The 15942-nt window shown below is 35.8% G+C and overlaps 1 protein-coding gene across 20 annotated transcripts in view; it reads right to left on the bottom strand.

Moving 5' to 3' along the window:
• Positions 1-15942, bottom strand: part of NFIB (nuclear factor I B) — a 517914-nt gene that overhangs the window by 88526 nt on the left and 413446 nt on the right. For all 20 annotated transcript variants that reach the window (XM_055578048.1, XM_055578043.1, XM_055578042.1 and 17 more), the window contains 2 exons: positions 11108-11228; positions 8229-8347 (listed from right to left, as the gene is read on the bottom strand). In XM_055578048.1, coding sequence (XP_055434023.1) covers positions 8229-8347; positions 11108-11228 — 240 coding nt within the window. The remainder of the gene's footprint in view (positions 1-8228; positions 8348-11107; positions 11229-15942) is intronic.

The raw sequence follows: 15942 nt of genomic DNA, 5'->3' as shown, positions 1-15942 counted from the left end.
GTAACTGAAGAGACAAGGGCTCCGTTCTACCTCTGCTATTTATGATCTGTGTTTCTATGTCAGATTTCTTAACCACTGTACTAATGGGCTTAACAAGCTGTGGAAAAAAAATGTTTGTTTCTAAAGAGGGTTGAAAAGAAAAATATATCTAAAGCCTTAGCTCAATCCTAAAGGGAGTAAATGCTCAATAAATGGTAGTCACAAATGGCAGAAGGGTCTGGTTTTCCTCATTTATATGTGTTTTTTGAACAGAAAAATTAAATTTACGTGGTTTCTTCAATAAATAAATGATATATAAAAGGGAATAAATAGTTAATAGAACAATTATAGGCTAAAGACTGTTTGAAAATACAAGTATGGTACATGGACTGTTTTGGATCGTCATTTAAACAAACAGCCTATAACATATTTTGGGGAATTCACACATGAGTAATACAGTACATATTAAGGAATTATTTTTGTATTTGTTAAGTTAATAATGATATGGGGGTTGTATTAAAAACAAAATTAATTGTCTATTAGAAACTTAAGTATTCACAAGTAAAATGACACAAAGTCTGGGATTGACTTTAAGATACTAAAAAAAAAAAAAACCTGGGCGATACTAAATGAAACAAGATGGGCAAAATATTGATGACAGTTAAAGCTGAAAATGGTACATGGAAGCTCACTTTAAGATTCTTTCTGCTTTTGACATTCTCTATAACAAAACGTTTTTTTTTTTAACTTTAAATAGCATGCTTAAATATTCAAGCCAGCTCTCCTCCACATTTATCCATTGAAAGCACTCATATCTCCTTTTTTTTTCCCTAGTTCAGAAACTTTATCATGGCACAAAGTGTAAGGGTAAGAGGTTTTTTAAAAAAGAAGATATAAATTTTACCACCTCAAAATTGTTTTGACAATTCTTCTAGAACCTAAAAATTCATAAATTCACCTCTACTTTTATTCTAGTTCTATAAGGTTTAACAGAACCTTCCATGAAGCTCCCTATGAGAACTGTCCAACTGCCAACACATGTTAAGCAGTGTTCAGATTCTCCTAGTCCATTTCTCCCTACATAGGTTAAGTTATATTGATTCCTTGGTGGGTGGCAGGATAACAGAAAAATTAAAAAAAAAAAATAGCCTTTGAAAAAGAAGACTAAGGCTCTGGTCTTAATATGTAGACACTCCAGAAGAGACAGCCTCTCATACTTAAATGGAGTGTGTGTGCTCAGTGACTACCGCTGCTGCTGCATCACTTCAGTCGTGTCCGACTCTGTGCGACCCCAGAGACGGCAGCCCACCAGGCTTCTCTGTCCCTGGGACTCTCCAGGCAAGAACACTGGAGTGGGTTGCCATTTCCTTCTCCAATGCATGAGCTGTGTCTGATTCTTTGTGACCCCAGTAGCCCACCAGGCTCCTCTGTCCATGGGATTTCCCAGGCAAGAATACTGGTGTGGGTTACCATTTCCCTCTCTAAGGAATCCTCCTGATCCAGGGATCAAACCCGTGTCTCCTGCATTGGCAGGCAGATTCTTTACCACTGAGCCACCCAGGAAGCCTGGGTTGCTTACCTGTAAATAAGGAGTTTCAAAGTAAAGAAGCATCCTGCAATGTGGGAGATCTGGGTTCGATCCATGGGTCTGGAAGATCCCCAGGAGAAGGGAAAGCCTACCCACTCCAGTATTCTGGTCTGGAGAATTCCATAGACTATTTAGGAGAAAAGGAAAGATATACCCATTTGGATGCAGAGTTTCTAAGAATAGCAAGGAGAGACAAGAAAGCTTTCCTCAGTAATCAATGCAAAGAAATAGAGAAAAACAATAGAATTGGAAAGACTAGAGATCTCTTCAAGAAAATCAGAGATACCAAGGGAACATTTCATACAAAGATGGGCTCAATAAAGGACAGAAATGATATGGACCTAATGGAAGTAGAAAATATTAAGAAGAGGTGGCAAGAATACACAGAAGAACTGTACAAAAAAGATCTTAATGACCCGGATAACCACAATGGTGTGATCACTCACCTAGAGTCAGACATCTTGGAATGCAAAGTCAAGTGGGCCTTAGGAAGCATCACTATGAACAAAGCTAGTGGAAGTGATGGAATTCCAGTTGAGCTATTTCAAATCCTAAAAGATGATGCTGTGAAACTGCTACACTCAATATGCCAGCAAATTTGGAAAACTGAGCAGTGGCCACAGGACTGGAAAAGGTCAGTTTTCATTCCAATCCCAAAGAAAGGCAATGCCAAAGAATGAGCCAACTACTGCCCAATTGCACTCATCTCACACGCTAGCAAAGAAATGCTCAAAATTCTCCAAGCCAGGCTTCAACAATACATGAACTGTGAACTTCCAGATGTTCAAGCAGGATTTACAAAAGGCAGAGGAATCAGAGATCAAATTGCCAACATCCATTGAATCATCGAAAAAGCAAGAGAGTTCCAGAAAAATATCTACTTCTGTTTATTGACTATGCCAAAGCCTCTGACTGTAGATCACAACAAACTGTGGAAAATTCTGAAAGAGATGGGAATACTGGACCACCTGACTTGCCTCCTGAGAAATCTGTATGCAGGTCAGGAAGCAACAGTTAGAACTGGACATGGAACAACAGACTGGTTCCAAATCGGGAAAGGAGTACGTCAAGCCTGTATATTGTCACCCTGCTTATTTAACTTATGTGCAGAGTACATCATGAGAAATGCTGGGCTTGCTGAAGCACAAGCTGGAATCAAGATTGCCAGGAGAAATATCAATAACCTCAGATATGCAGATGACACCACCCTTACGGTAGAAAGTGAAGAAGAACTAAAAAACTTCTTGATGAAAGTGAAAGAGGAGAGTGAAAACGGTGGATTAAAGCTCAACATTCAGAAAAGGAAGATCATGGCATCTGGTCCCATCACTTCATGGCAAATAGGTAGGCAAACAATATAAACAGTGTCAGACTTTATTTTTGGGGCTCTAAAATCACTGCAGATGGTGACTGAAGCCATGAAATTAAAAGACGCTTGCTCCTGGGAAGAAAATTATGACCAACCTAGACAGCATATTAAAAAGCAGTGACATTACTTTGCCAACAAAGGTCCATCTAGTCAAAGCTATGGTTTTTCCAGTAGCCACGTATGGATGTGAGAGTTGGACTATAAAGAAAGCTGAGCAGCAAAGAATTGGTGCTTTTGAACTGTGGTGCTGTAGAAGACTCTTGAGAGTCTCTTGGACTAAAGGAGATCAAACCAGTCAATCCTAAAGGAAATGAGTCCTGAATGCTCACTGGAAGGATTGATGCTGAAGCTGAAACTCCAATACTTTGGCCATCTGATGCAAAGTACTGACTCATTTGAAAAGACCCTGATGCTGGGATTGAAGGCAGGAGGAGAAGGGGACGACAGAAGATGAGATGGTTGGATGGCATCACTGACCCAATGGATATGAGTTTGAGTAAGCTCCGGGAGTTGATGATGGACAGGGAGGCCTGGAGTGCTGCAGTCCATTGGGTCGCAAATAGGTGGACACAACTGAGTGACTGAACTGAACTGAACTGATACAGTCTACGGAGTCACAAAGAGTTTGGACAGGACTGAGTGACTTTCACTAAGGCTTCTAATAATCCGTGTTCTTATGTCTGAAAAATCAACTTCCTACTGTATATGATATTGGTATCATAATAACAATAGAAATGGGGTTTCCAAGCTACTTCAAATTAACTTAAATAGGAAATCAGTGCATAATGGATTTGAAATAAAACCTTTTTCCATTTCAAGAAACTCTTCAGGGCATCTATGATAATGAAGCACACTGTACCTCATGGGTTTTCCACATCCCTAATTTAGGCTGTGTTCCCCCAATCTAGAGGCGCAGCATCACACACAGCAAGTTATTTTTTTCAAACCAATTATCCATGGTGGCTTTTCTGCAAAATGCTGTATTTTCAAATTATTAAGGCTCCAGAGAACAGAAGTTGAGTATCACTTCCCACTTATAAGTAGCATTGTCTCTTCTAACATGTACACAGGTTGTGCTCCATCCAAAACACGTGAAAAGAGCACACACATCTGTTAAGTAGTAGTCAGTATAAGGATTCTGATGAAAGCCTCACCAACAACATACTGTTTTCCTTTCTGTTTGAAAGATATTCATAATGCAATTTTTCTTTTTTTTTTTTACTTTAGTTCTCTAAAGAGGATCTTTATTATCAGTATATTAATCAATTGTGCAATTATATGACTTAATTTATAATTAGATTTCTTTTTTATTTTATTTTATTTTTAAACTTTACAATATTGTATTGGTTTTGTGGTTGAAGAAGATGACAAAGACTGTGATGAAGGCTGCACCAGGCTTTGCCCTCTAATAACATGATGATATAAGGAGATTCACTGCAAGTTCTGTAAGAACTGTAAGTTCTTGATTTTTGGTATTTTTTTTTAATAATAAGCTGAACAACAACAACAACAAAAAATCTAAAATGATGAAAAGCACTATTCAAGAAACTAACTTGTCAATAGCGGTAAAAGCAGTCACGCAGTTTAAGACTAGGAAATTCAAAACAGAGACCAAGCAAGAAAAAAATATTCTAGAATCTAGGAAGACAGTGTAGTAGCAGCTGTACATCCCTTTGTTACTGCCCCAGTTTTCTTTTTTCTTCCTTTATATATAAAAGAATACAAAGCTAAAACATAAATATTATATAATATAAATGCTGCTGCTGCTAAGTCGCTTCAGTCGTGTCTGACTCTGTGTGACAGCCCATCAGGCTCCCCCGTCCCTGGGATTCTCCAGGCAAGAACACTGAAGTGGGTTGCCATTTCCTTCTCCAATACTTGAAAGGGAAAAGGGAAAGTGAAGTTGCTCAGTTGTGTCCGACTCTTAGCGACCCCATGGACTGCAGCCTACCGGGCTCCTCTGTCCATGGGATTTTTCCAGGCAAGAGTACTGGAGTGGGTTGCCATTGCCTTCTCTGAATATAGATGCTAGCAAATTTAATTTCTGCACTATTTATCAGAAGAAAATTAAGCAAATTATAAAGTTTCCTACAAAATGTTTAACACTATTAAGCACTGTTCAGTTTTAAAATGTTCTATATTCTACAAAACTAAAAATTACAATGATTTTATGAAATGTAACTTTTTTGCATTCTGGAAGACAAAAAATATAACTATGTAATATGCTAAAATAAAAACACTTTTTTCATTAAATTGTTAAAATTACAGGACCGTTTCTCATTGCATGAATTTAGATCTTATAAAGTTTTGCCTAGTTTTTAAAAATGACATGAGGATAATCATTTTCTGGTGAATATATCCTTTATTTTTATCTACCTGGAATAAATCTCAAAGGTTTAGGTTCGTGGTTCAGATAATAAGGAAAGGTGGAACGACACATACTGTCCATAATTTTACTATCTTTGATTCACATAGTTCACTCACTTTTGTTAAGGACTATGTCAAGTGTAGATTTTAGTGCAAAATTGACATGAACAGAATAAGGCAGATGCAGGAAATAATTAACAGTAAATTTTAAACATTTCTGCCAATTATAAACACAAGTATATTTTAAGCGACCAGTAAGTAGTCACTGAATACTAATTAGTGCAGGGTTTTTAGACATGTACTAAAGCCATTACAATTTCAAGTGGTACTCAATATGCCCTTTAGAATACTCCCTTCAAGACGACAGGCAAGTGTGACTAAAGAACCTGTGAAGATGGACAAGAACAACCATGAGGCATTTTATTTTGCAAATCTGAAGAAAGCAATTTTCACCGAACAAAAGGACTGCATTTGGTTTAGGAAATTTATAAAGATAGCACTATCCTGGCCTCATGTTTTCATTACAGTTGACATCTTCTTCCCACAGTGGCTTATTGTGCACATTACAAAATCTTCAGGGTCTCAGAATTAAAGTGACACATTTTTTTTTAAGCACGTGTGAAAATGAATCATTCTTCCTTACTCTTAATATAATATGCCTTTACAGACTTCTCCAATAATTCTAGTCATCTTGACAAAAGAAAATCACCAAGACAATACGATGATTTTACAAAGAGAAAGAATGACAGTTTCCCTTCTACTTTTCAAAAATGTTTTACAATATGATTTGAAATTGGCTTTATTCAACAGGCTGAAAGAGGAAGCAACTCTTACAGAGTGACACTGTCTGTAATAAAGAACACCTACACTTCTGCACAACACATTCATTGCCACACATTCACAATGTTATTGTTATTACCATTAGAATCTTTTCCAGAACAATTTTCTGACGAGGAAAATATGGCTTTGTTTAGAAAAAGCTGACAATGTCAGTAAAACAAGTAATAAAATATAAAGGGTTGAGGGTTTTGCTTTTATTCTTACTTCTGCAAGTCTGATGAAGGCCCTGTTATTTCTGGCCTTCGCTAATGAGACTGGTGTTTCGCCTATCAGTGGTCCACGTAGCCAGCAAACATCTATTTGCCTCTGCTGAGCCCCAAGTGTTGCACAGGGTTCCTAGGCTCTGAATACACAGTAGCCAAAACAGATCAAGTCTCTGTCCTCACAATGCAGACACATTCAGACAATTAATCCCATAAGCAAATACGGAACAACATACTATGAGTACAGTGAGGGAATAATACTAGGTTTCAAACTGAAATTCCTCCATTTAGGCTGGGACATGAAAAATGACCAAGAATTTGCCAGATGAAGAGTCAGAAGAGGAGCGTTCCAGAGGGCATGGCTTATATGAAGGTCTTGGGTGTTACACTTCCAAATCTAAACAAAGCAGTAGGCTCGAGTGCAAGAAGGAAGCAGACAGCCCCCGCTTAGACTGGAGCAGTGGTCAGAGGCCAGAGGACCACAAAGATCTGTGAATCATGTGAGGGAGTCCTGATTCTCTCTGAGGAGAAGCAGGACGTAACTGCAGCAGGGGAGTGATATGACGTTATATTTTAAAAGATGGTTCTGTCTACAGAATAGACTGGGGAGGTAGGGTAGGAGCTCAGAGCCCAAACTCTTCGGCTGATTTTCAAATCCTTCCTTAAAATGACGGCCCATTATTTCCATTCACACAAACAGCAGCCAGCCACAGGGCACACACACAGCCATTTGGAAACTCACTTCCCCACCTCAGTGCTTGCCTATGCTTTTGTCTTCATCCACCCTGCCCCCTGCTTTTTTAGTTAAAATCTCAGCATGCTAAAGGAGACCCACCCGGCTCCACCTGATTCAATGTCAATTCCTCCGTGAAGACTATTTCACCATTCTTTAACTCCTATGGCACTCAGTAGAAAAACATGGAGCAGCAGAAAGGGAATCCTGAATTTTGGCTTTAACTGCTAAGCTTCAGGGCTATTTGGTTTCCTGAGATTACTGGACATGCAACTCCTCAATCCTCAGATATACTTGCCCAGGTTATGGACTGAAAACCACTTTTTTCTTTTTACATTTTTAATTAAATGGAGAATTTTAAAGACAATTTTCAAATACACTTTGTTCTGCTCTACAAGTCATTTTTGCACACATACCAACAAAGATTGTTAGCTAATCTTTGTTTCCATGTTTAATTATCTCCCTCTAACCGTGGCAAAAAGGCATGAGTATACCTGATGAAATATATTTAACCCAGTAGACTTTAAGAAAGAAAAAGAACAAAGTATGAATTTAGAGAGTCAAAGAATACCTATTTCTGATATTTATATTTTTTCCTAGAGCTGCCCTAGAGTTAGGTTATAGTTTCATCTAGAAGAAATAACTGGATTGACTCAGACACCAAGTGTCTAACATCATACTTTTATTTATTGTTCACGTTGCACCTACTTCCAAAAGAAAGCATGGCTTCCTTTAAACGAGAACTTTCAGTAACTGGCACCTGAGAACCGCTTCAAGTTTGGCTCCACCTTAAAATACCCCATATTAAGAGGAACAAACTGATCTGACTGAATTAGAATTTATGCCTGCTATAATCCAACCAACTAATATGGCCAGACCATCATCAGTCACACACATACTGAGATTTCTAAAAGATTATTCTAAAAAAAAAACAAACAAAAGTTCAATTTCAAGAAACAAATATATGGGAATTTTGTAACTTCAATAACATTTTATCAGTACATGACTTTAAAAATAATTGTACTGCAATCATTTCATGAAGAAATATAACCCATATTGATTCAATTATGAAATTTTGACTAAATGAAACTTATGGAAGGAGCTGACATTTTCCTCCACCGTCCCTAGAGGCAACTCCTTGTTACTCACCTTGATCTCTTTCGTGCCATGTTCGACTTCCAGCAGCTGGTGAATTCGGAGAGGGATAAAAGTCTCCTGTAGGACTTGGTTCCATATTTTCATCTATGGATATAGTTTTGGGTCTTTTGCTGTTAAAATATGACAACAGTTAATGGGAACTCTAGGAAGATGCGTAGCACCTGAAAGTTTATAATCTATGAATATCCTTACTGGAGAAATTTCCACAAACACAAGTAATAATATCCCAGAAATAATGGTGAGTATTCAAGACATCAATAGGAGTAGCAAACATTTCCAGTTTTATGTATCATTTATTATAACAGAGTAGAACTGTATTTGTGTAATAAATAGGATGTTTCTGATATTTACCTTTTGAAATATATTTCCAGTAGTAAAATATTGTTTTTGGTAGTTAAAAAGTGAATTGTTAATGTGATATGTGTACTAACTTAAAAACTATTATTAAGATCACACCTAACTCATAATTATTATCAATATTAATAACGTTCATTTGTAGGGCACTTGCCATTAACAATGTAATCCTTTCATATGAATTCACAGATAAGTAAGCTCCATAACCTTTCTAAGCTCAATTTAATTATCTGTAAAATGGAAACAATAAAACATTGCTCAAAGGGGAATTGTAGGGAGGATTAAATGAGTTATTAAATATAAAGCTCATACATTTAGTGGCTGGCACTTATTAAATAGTAATTATTAGTAGTAACCCTATAATTAATAATATTAAAAATTTATAGTACTTCACTGATTATAAACTGTTTCATATATTCTTATTTACCTTTTCCTTAAAAAATAAAGTTGTAGATCCTTTACTCTTAAGGTCAACCATGAAAATCATCATCGCCAAATTCAAACCCAATGGTATACTTCCAAAATAATATATTTTAATAAAGAAAACATGGTTTTATCACAATAACTAAGAAAAATGAATATTTAGCCATGATTAAAAATCTATTCTATGCCACATGCCATATTGCTTAATATATGCCTTCATATATCTCCACCAATATTGTATTAAACAGTTAGTTATGAATATGAAAATGGATACTGTTTCCTTAAATTAAAAAAAAAATTCTTATTCACACCCATGCAGGTAAAAACTAAAAAAAGGAAATCTTCTGAATAAACTTGAGGTTCTGATAAAAAACCTAATGTCGTAGCATTTCAGAGTTGTACCTGACTTTAGAAGCCACACACATAATCCAATCCTCCATTTTATTACAAGTAGGGAGACAAATTTGAAGCAAATCAATTGTCCAGAGCATGTTAATTATAGCAGCCTGACTTCTTAGACTGTACTCTTTCAACTCATAGATACATTTGTGATTAAGATTTGACTCACAACTCCCAAACTATTAACATTATGTAGAAGATGGCAATTTCTATTAGTGCTAAGTCACAGTGAGAATAAATAGTAGATATTTAGTTTCTTTCTACGGTATCCAAAATTAGAATGCATTTTTTAACCCCTCCTTCAATCTAATTCTTTCATCTGTGAATCAACAGTAAATACAGGAAAACTTGAACTGAGGGAGAAAAGATTTTCATAAGGAAGTAAAAGATAAATGTTTTTTAAAACTTTTTTATTCTAAATGACATAGTATTGTATTTAATACTGAATAATCATGAGGAAAGAGCCAGGTGGACAAGATACCAATCCAGCATATAAAATAAAAATATTACTATTCACATTTTAAATTTAGAAAAATCAAAGCATTTTAAACAAATTACCATATCACAGACCATTTTAATAATAAACCTAAATACTTGCTATGAAATCTTACTATAGGAAAACAGTTTGATCATAAATGACACACAATTAAATTAGCTAATAAATGTACAAATGTGCACAGCCCCATAATTAATCCAAATGCAATTAATTTTTGTTACTGAGACTAGCATAGGAAAATGGTTATCCAGATTTTTTTATTTTTTAAAAATTGATATTATAAAATACATGTTTTGCTCTGGAATTCATGTAGGATCTTTTATCTGATCATGGATATTTTTAATGCTCTGAAAGTGAGATTCGTCTTTCTGTATTGAAGATTCAACCTGCAGAAAACCCAATAAAGCTACAATATCTGCTTATCTTGCCTTCTCGTTCACTCAGCCCTCTTCTATCATTCTATGGTAAAGGAACATATCATGAAATTCTAATGTACAATAACTTTCCAAGCTAATTTTCCCTCATTTAAATAGAAGATTTCCTTTTAAACTCCTGAAGGTTAAAATTAGAAGGTCGAGAGAGAAAAATGAGAATGTCAGCAGAGAACCAAAAGACAAAGTCACCTCACTGTAGCTCTTTCCCACCTGGTTCAGCCAAATCTCAGAGCAGGTAATACTTTCACTGGTAACTAAAAGTTAACTAAATTATTCAAAGAGCATCAATTGAAGAACTCGGCAAACCTGTGGCCTAGAATAAGGCCTTTTAAAGTTAAATAAATGACACATTTTATTTTTCACTTCATTATCCCCAGTTTGGACATGGTATTAGGATAAAACTTGAGTGGATCAATCCTAAACCAGGGCAACATCATTTTTAAGGTCACCAAAAGAATTACATGACTTGTGAAATTACAATACTTCATAGAAGATAAAAATCATGTTAATACCTTTTCATAGTTCCCTTGTCCCCCTACTCCCGAAATGATTGTTTAAAATGCTCTGAACAACAATTACACTTAACTTTCAAATTTCAAAATAAGTTTAACCAAGAAAGAGTAAAACTGAAAAATCAGCAAAAAATCTTGAACTTTTTGTTTTATTTCCACACTGTTTACCGGCAAACCTATCTATGTGCATGTCTCCCTACCTACCTATTTGCATACCAGACTGAGAAGAAAAGCAGTTCCTCTTTCAGTTACCTGCTTGGTGGAGAAGACAAAGACCTCTGAAGATTGACCCCCGAGTTCATGTCATGATAGTATGGTTGGCTTGGGATTTCTCCAATTGGAAAGTTGACTCCAGTTCCCTGGGTTATGGGCGCTGAGGAATAAAACAACAAAAAGAGCATTGGGAATGGCATTTACTATTGTCATCTCTATTCAGATATAATAACCTCATATTTTGCATGCCTCTGGGCAAGGATGAGAGGAATTCTCTTTACCTTAAGACTCTAGTATCAACCGTCCACTGGTTAAGACTTGCAAACATCCTCACTATGCCAGTGTTGAAGTGTGGACACTCAAGGCACCAAGACGGCCGTCACTGGTTACCCCTTCCTCTACTTGCACTGCCCAAGCCTCTTCATTCAGTCCTTACTGTTAGCCGTCTCTACATCTGCCATCCCACTAGTCTATGGATGCGCCACAGGGAACAACACATGCTGATTATCGCTCAGGACAAAGCAAGGCCCTTTGTACTAACTCAGCTCTTAAAAATCAAATTATTGTTAAATAAAAATAAAAATTAAATTAAATCAAATTTAAAGTTCCATAAAAAGATTATTTTATAATAATATTAACATTAATATTAAAGCACATTAGAGATCATATTTCTAATATTTGATATAAAAATAATTATTGTATTAGGGCAAGTATATAAGTAAAATTGGCAAATATGAAATAAAAGTCAAGATTTCTTTTTCCAAAATACATATTCGGTTTCATATATGAATAGGAAGTACAGTTTTACTTTATGTCTTGTTTTTTAAAAAGTTTATATGTTCAACTTCATAAGTCATTTAAAACATACTCATGGAGTTTTATACTTTAAGGTATAAATCAAGAAGTCTTTTTGAGTTTGCTGATATATTGTGAACTGAGATTTTTGATGTAAGTATTGGTTGTCATACCATGGATTACAGCTTTCTAAATTTTTAAAATTGGTTTCTAAACTTCTTGAATAAATCTTTCAGGCAGCACATTGTGTTAGAATGAGGAGAGTACTGGGAAATAGACAACATTTTATCTCCCTCTGCCATTTATGTGCTATAAACCTCAGTTTCCTGAACTATAAAATGAGAATTATAATAAGCTATCACATATGACTATTTTGAGGATGAAATGAGGTAAGGAGTGATAAAAGTCTATCATGATGCCTAGTGGATAACAGATATTCAACAAGTGTGAGTTCTCTTTTCTTGCTTTCTCCCCCAAAACTCTTCCCTGGCAACCTACAGTGGTTAGCAAAGATGAAACGGTCCAAAAACCTATGAAAAGCAGTAAATAGGTACAAATGAATGGTACAAATGAATCTATCCACTGAAGGTCTGTGCAATCAACAAGTTATTGTATCCATTACTGACAGGTGCTGAAAGGGACACAAACCAGTCTAAGATATAAGACAGTTCCTGTCCTTAATAAGACACATTGGGCAGCAAGCTGGGTAAACAGAACACTCACGAAAAGCACAGAAATACAAGCATCATGCAGATTATAGTGAAACTTCCACAAGAATGACATGATCAACAAATGCTATAGGATTTCAAGGGAAGAAGAATCCGATATAAGCTTGAATGGTCCAAGAAATCTGCAGAAAACCACAGCTGGCCCAGAGCTCTAGAGGATGAGGCGGGTACTCAAAGGAAGTTACTCTAAATAGCAGTTGCTAAAAGAGCAAGGTCATGGGCAGAGATGACATGCAAGGTGGAGACCAGCCAGGTTGGTGTCAAAGGACAATGATTAAGAATAAATTCTATTTCTTCACCTGTTTTCACCAGGCCTTCAAGATCATCAATGAGGGAAAGTGTATCCTAGCCCATGGCAACAAAACTCTAGAGCCTCTGAGATTCACACTACAACAGAGAGTCCACTTAATCTTCCCCTTTCTCCAAACTAACCTCATGTTGAGTATAAAATTCCAAAGGGACCGTTGATTTTCAAGGGATTTTTCTTACCTAGAATTTTCAATAGACATCTGAAATGTGTTCACTATCAGTTGAATTGTATTTCAATATCAGGCAGGCCAAGACTAACAACATATTTTTTAAGAAAATGTGATTAGAAGGTACACGCTTTATTGCAGAGAAATAATCAAGGAATATACAATGGATAGCTCTATTAAAAATTAAGTCAAAATAAATTAATACATACAAGATTAGCCTCAGCTCTAAAGATCTGCAGTTTCTGCCTGCTGTTAGGTTGTTCATATTACATAATATGATTTAGCCTCATTTTATATAAAAAATACTAGTTTTCAATGTATAACTATGCCTAATGGCTTCAGTTCTTTGGACAGTTAAAATGTAGTTGCTTGTTGTGGCTTGAGGTACACCAGAGGTTAAAAAAATGCAAGGTAAGAAATCCCACAATAACCACATGCTTTAAAGTTTATTATTAGAACCATGTTCTACGTGACATTGGAAAGCAGAGTAGTGCTGGAAGGAGGCATTTGAGGGGCTCAGTGAAAGTAAAACAATCTGTTTGGCTTTCGATGGTAATAATGGATACAATTCAAAGAACTGAGTTACCAACAGGAAACTTACATGTTATATCTTATATCAATTAGCTGCAATTTATTAAGCTCATGCAATATTTAGACAAAGATTTGTAGTTCCTATTTAATAAACATATGGCATGACAGTCAACACAGATTGCTTGACCATAAGCATACTAGGTATAATTTATAGGAAAATGACAATTACAGATCTTTGGAAATATTATTTTTTTTAATAAATTTTGTACCAGAAGGATTATTTCAAAATATCAAGGAAGCAACACAAATAATTTATTTACAAATATTGTATAATCTCACTTATACGTGGAATCTAAACAAACAAAAAACAAGCTCATAGGAAAGTTTACTAGAGGTGGGTATTAGTGGGGAGGGAGAATTGGAGGAAGTTAGCACAAAATGTACAAACTTCTAGATATAAAATAAATAGATACTGGGGATGTAATGTACAAAACAATGACTATAGCTAATGTAGTGTGTATATATATATAATATATATAAATATATTAAATTTAATATATTTATATTAAATATAAATATATATAAAGCAGTTAAGAGAGTAGATCCTAAGAGTTCTCATCACAAGGAAATAACGTTTTCTCTTTTTCTCTTTTTTGACAGCTGCATGACTGCATGAGATGACAGACATTAACTAAACTTACTATGGTATTTCACAGTACATGTCAGTCAAGCAATTATGCTATATACCTTAAAATTATACAGTGCTACATGTCAACTAGTCTCATTAAAACTGGGGCAGGGGTGTGTGGACAGAAAGTAAAGCTTTAGTCATGGCTTAAGAAAAACAAAACAAAAGCATTTTGTCTACAGATTTACACACAAGCAATGTAAAATTTAGTGTAGATTTTGACACTAAACGGGAGATTACAGAAATTAAAGTAGATTAATAATGAACACGGCCAAATTCTAAAACAGCACATGCACAAAATTTATCTAATGACAAAGTGTATAAGAACTTCAAGTCCCAGCAGATATGCCTATTTAAAAGCCTCGGGAAAAACTTATATCAGATGCAAAGATCATTGTTAGCACCTCTCCCAGAGAGCAGCAAGGGGCCTTAAGGCTGCAAATCATGTTTAAGAGGCTGCCAATACCCTCTTAGAAACCAAGCTCAGAAGAACCTCAGATTCTAAGGGTTAGAGGGCAACCCTTAATCTCTCTTATTGTTCTCCTCACTCCAAAAGCTGATCCTAAATCAACTTTTAAGATGGAGATAATATTGTTCACCAGAAAGATCACTATCCTAAAATTGAACAACTTCATTAGCTAAAGTCAACATTCACATTAGAGGGTCATACCAGAGTAAAACCCCAGAGGACAGAAACCATTAACATATCGTAAACCCTCAAGAAGTCAGAATTCATGATGTACAGCAAAAGGGTTGTGCTGAAGTTGATGTTTACTTAGCAAAACCTATTTCATAAACAATGAAGTTCAATTGTATAAATAAGGTTATAATGTGGATATATTAAACACTTAGGAGAATAACTTCTCAAGCATTTCAGAGACACCTATTTACATATGGGATAGAAAATGTTTGCTGAATTAATTAGCTAATGAATGAATATAGATAATTAACATACTAATTACAAATCAGTAATGTTTGTTATAACAGATAACTTAAAAATCTCTAAGAGATGAGAGTGTGATTTAAGAAAGAATGAATGATGTATGTTAAATTTACCTCACTTCTGAACTGTTATAGAAATATATTTTTTAAGTTTCAAATTAAGATTTCTCACAGTATCAATCTTCTCACAGTATCAATCTGGGTTTTGATAAGTTCTCATATGGCTCTCCCATAGCATCTAACATAATGTTACCTCTGCTGCTGCTGCTAAGTCACTTCAGTCGTGTCCAACTCTGTGCGATCCCATAGACGGCAGCCCACCAGGCTCCCCCGTCCCTGGGATTCTCCAGGCAAGAACACTGGAGTGGGTTGCCATTTCCTTCTCCAATGTTACCTCTGCTAAGTCGCCTCAGTCGTGTCCGACTCTGTGCGACCCCATGGACGGCAGCCCACCAGGCTCCTCCATCCATGGGATTTGCCAGGCAAGAGTACTGGAGTGGGGTGTCATTGCCTTCTCCAATGTTACCTCTAATGAGGAACTAATAATATTTTCTGACAGATAAAGCTATTATCCTTTTAAGAAGGATAGAAATATAAAACTGAGAAAATTACAAATTTAAACAAATAATTTCATAAAGTCTCATAACTGTAGCAGCATAGCCTCTCTGCTAAAGAGCAACACACACACACAAACACAACCACCCACCTTCAAAC

The sequence above is a fragment of the Bubalus kerabau genome, chromosome 4 (genome assembly GCF_029407905.1).
Source record: "Bubalus kerabau isolate K-KA32 ecotype Philippines breed swamp buffalo chromosome 4, PCC_UOA_SB_1v2, whole genome shotgun sequence".
Taxonomy (NCBI): domain Eukaryota; kingdom Metazoa; phylum Chordata; class Mammalia; order Artiodactyla; family Bovidae; genus Bubalus; species Bubalus kerabau.
This window is presented reverse-complemented; position numbering and strand designations above follow the sequence as displayed.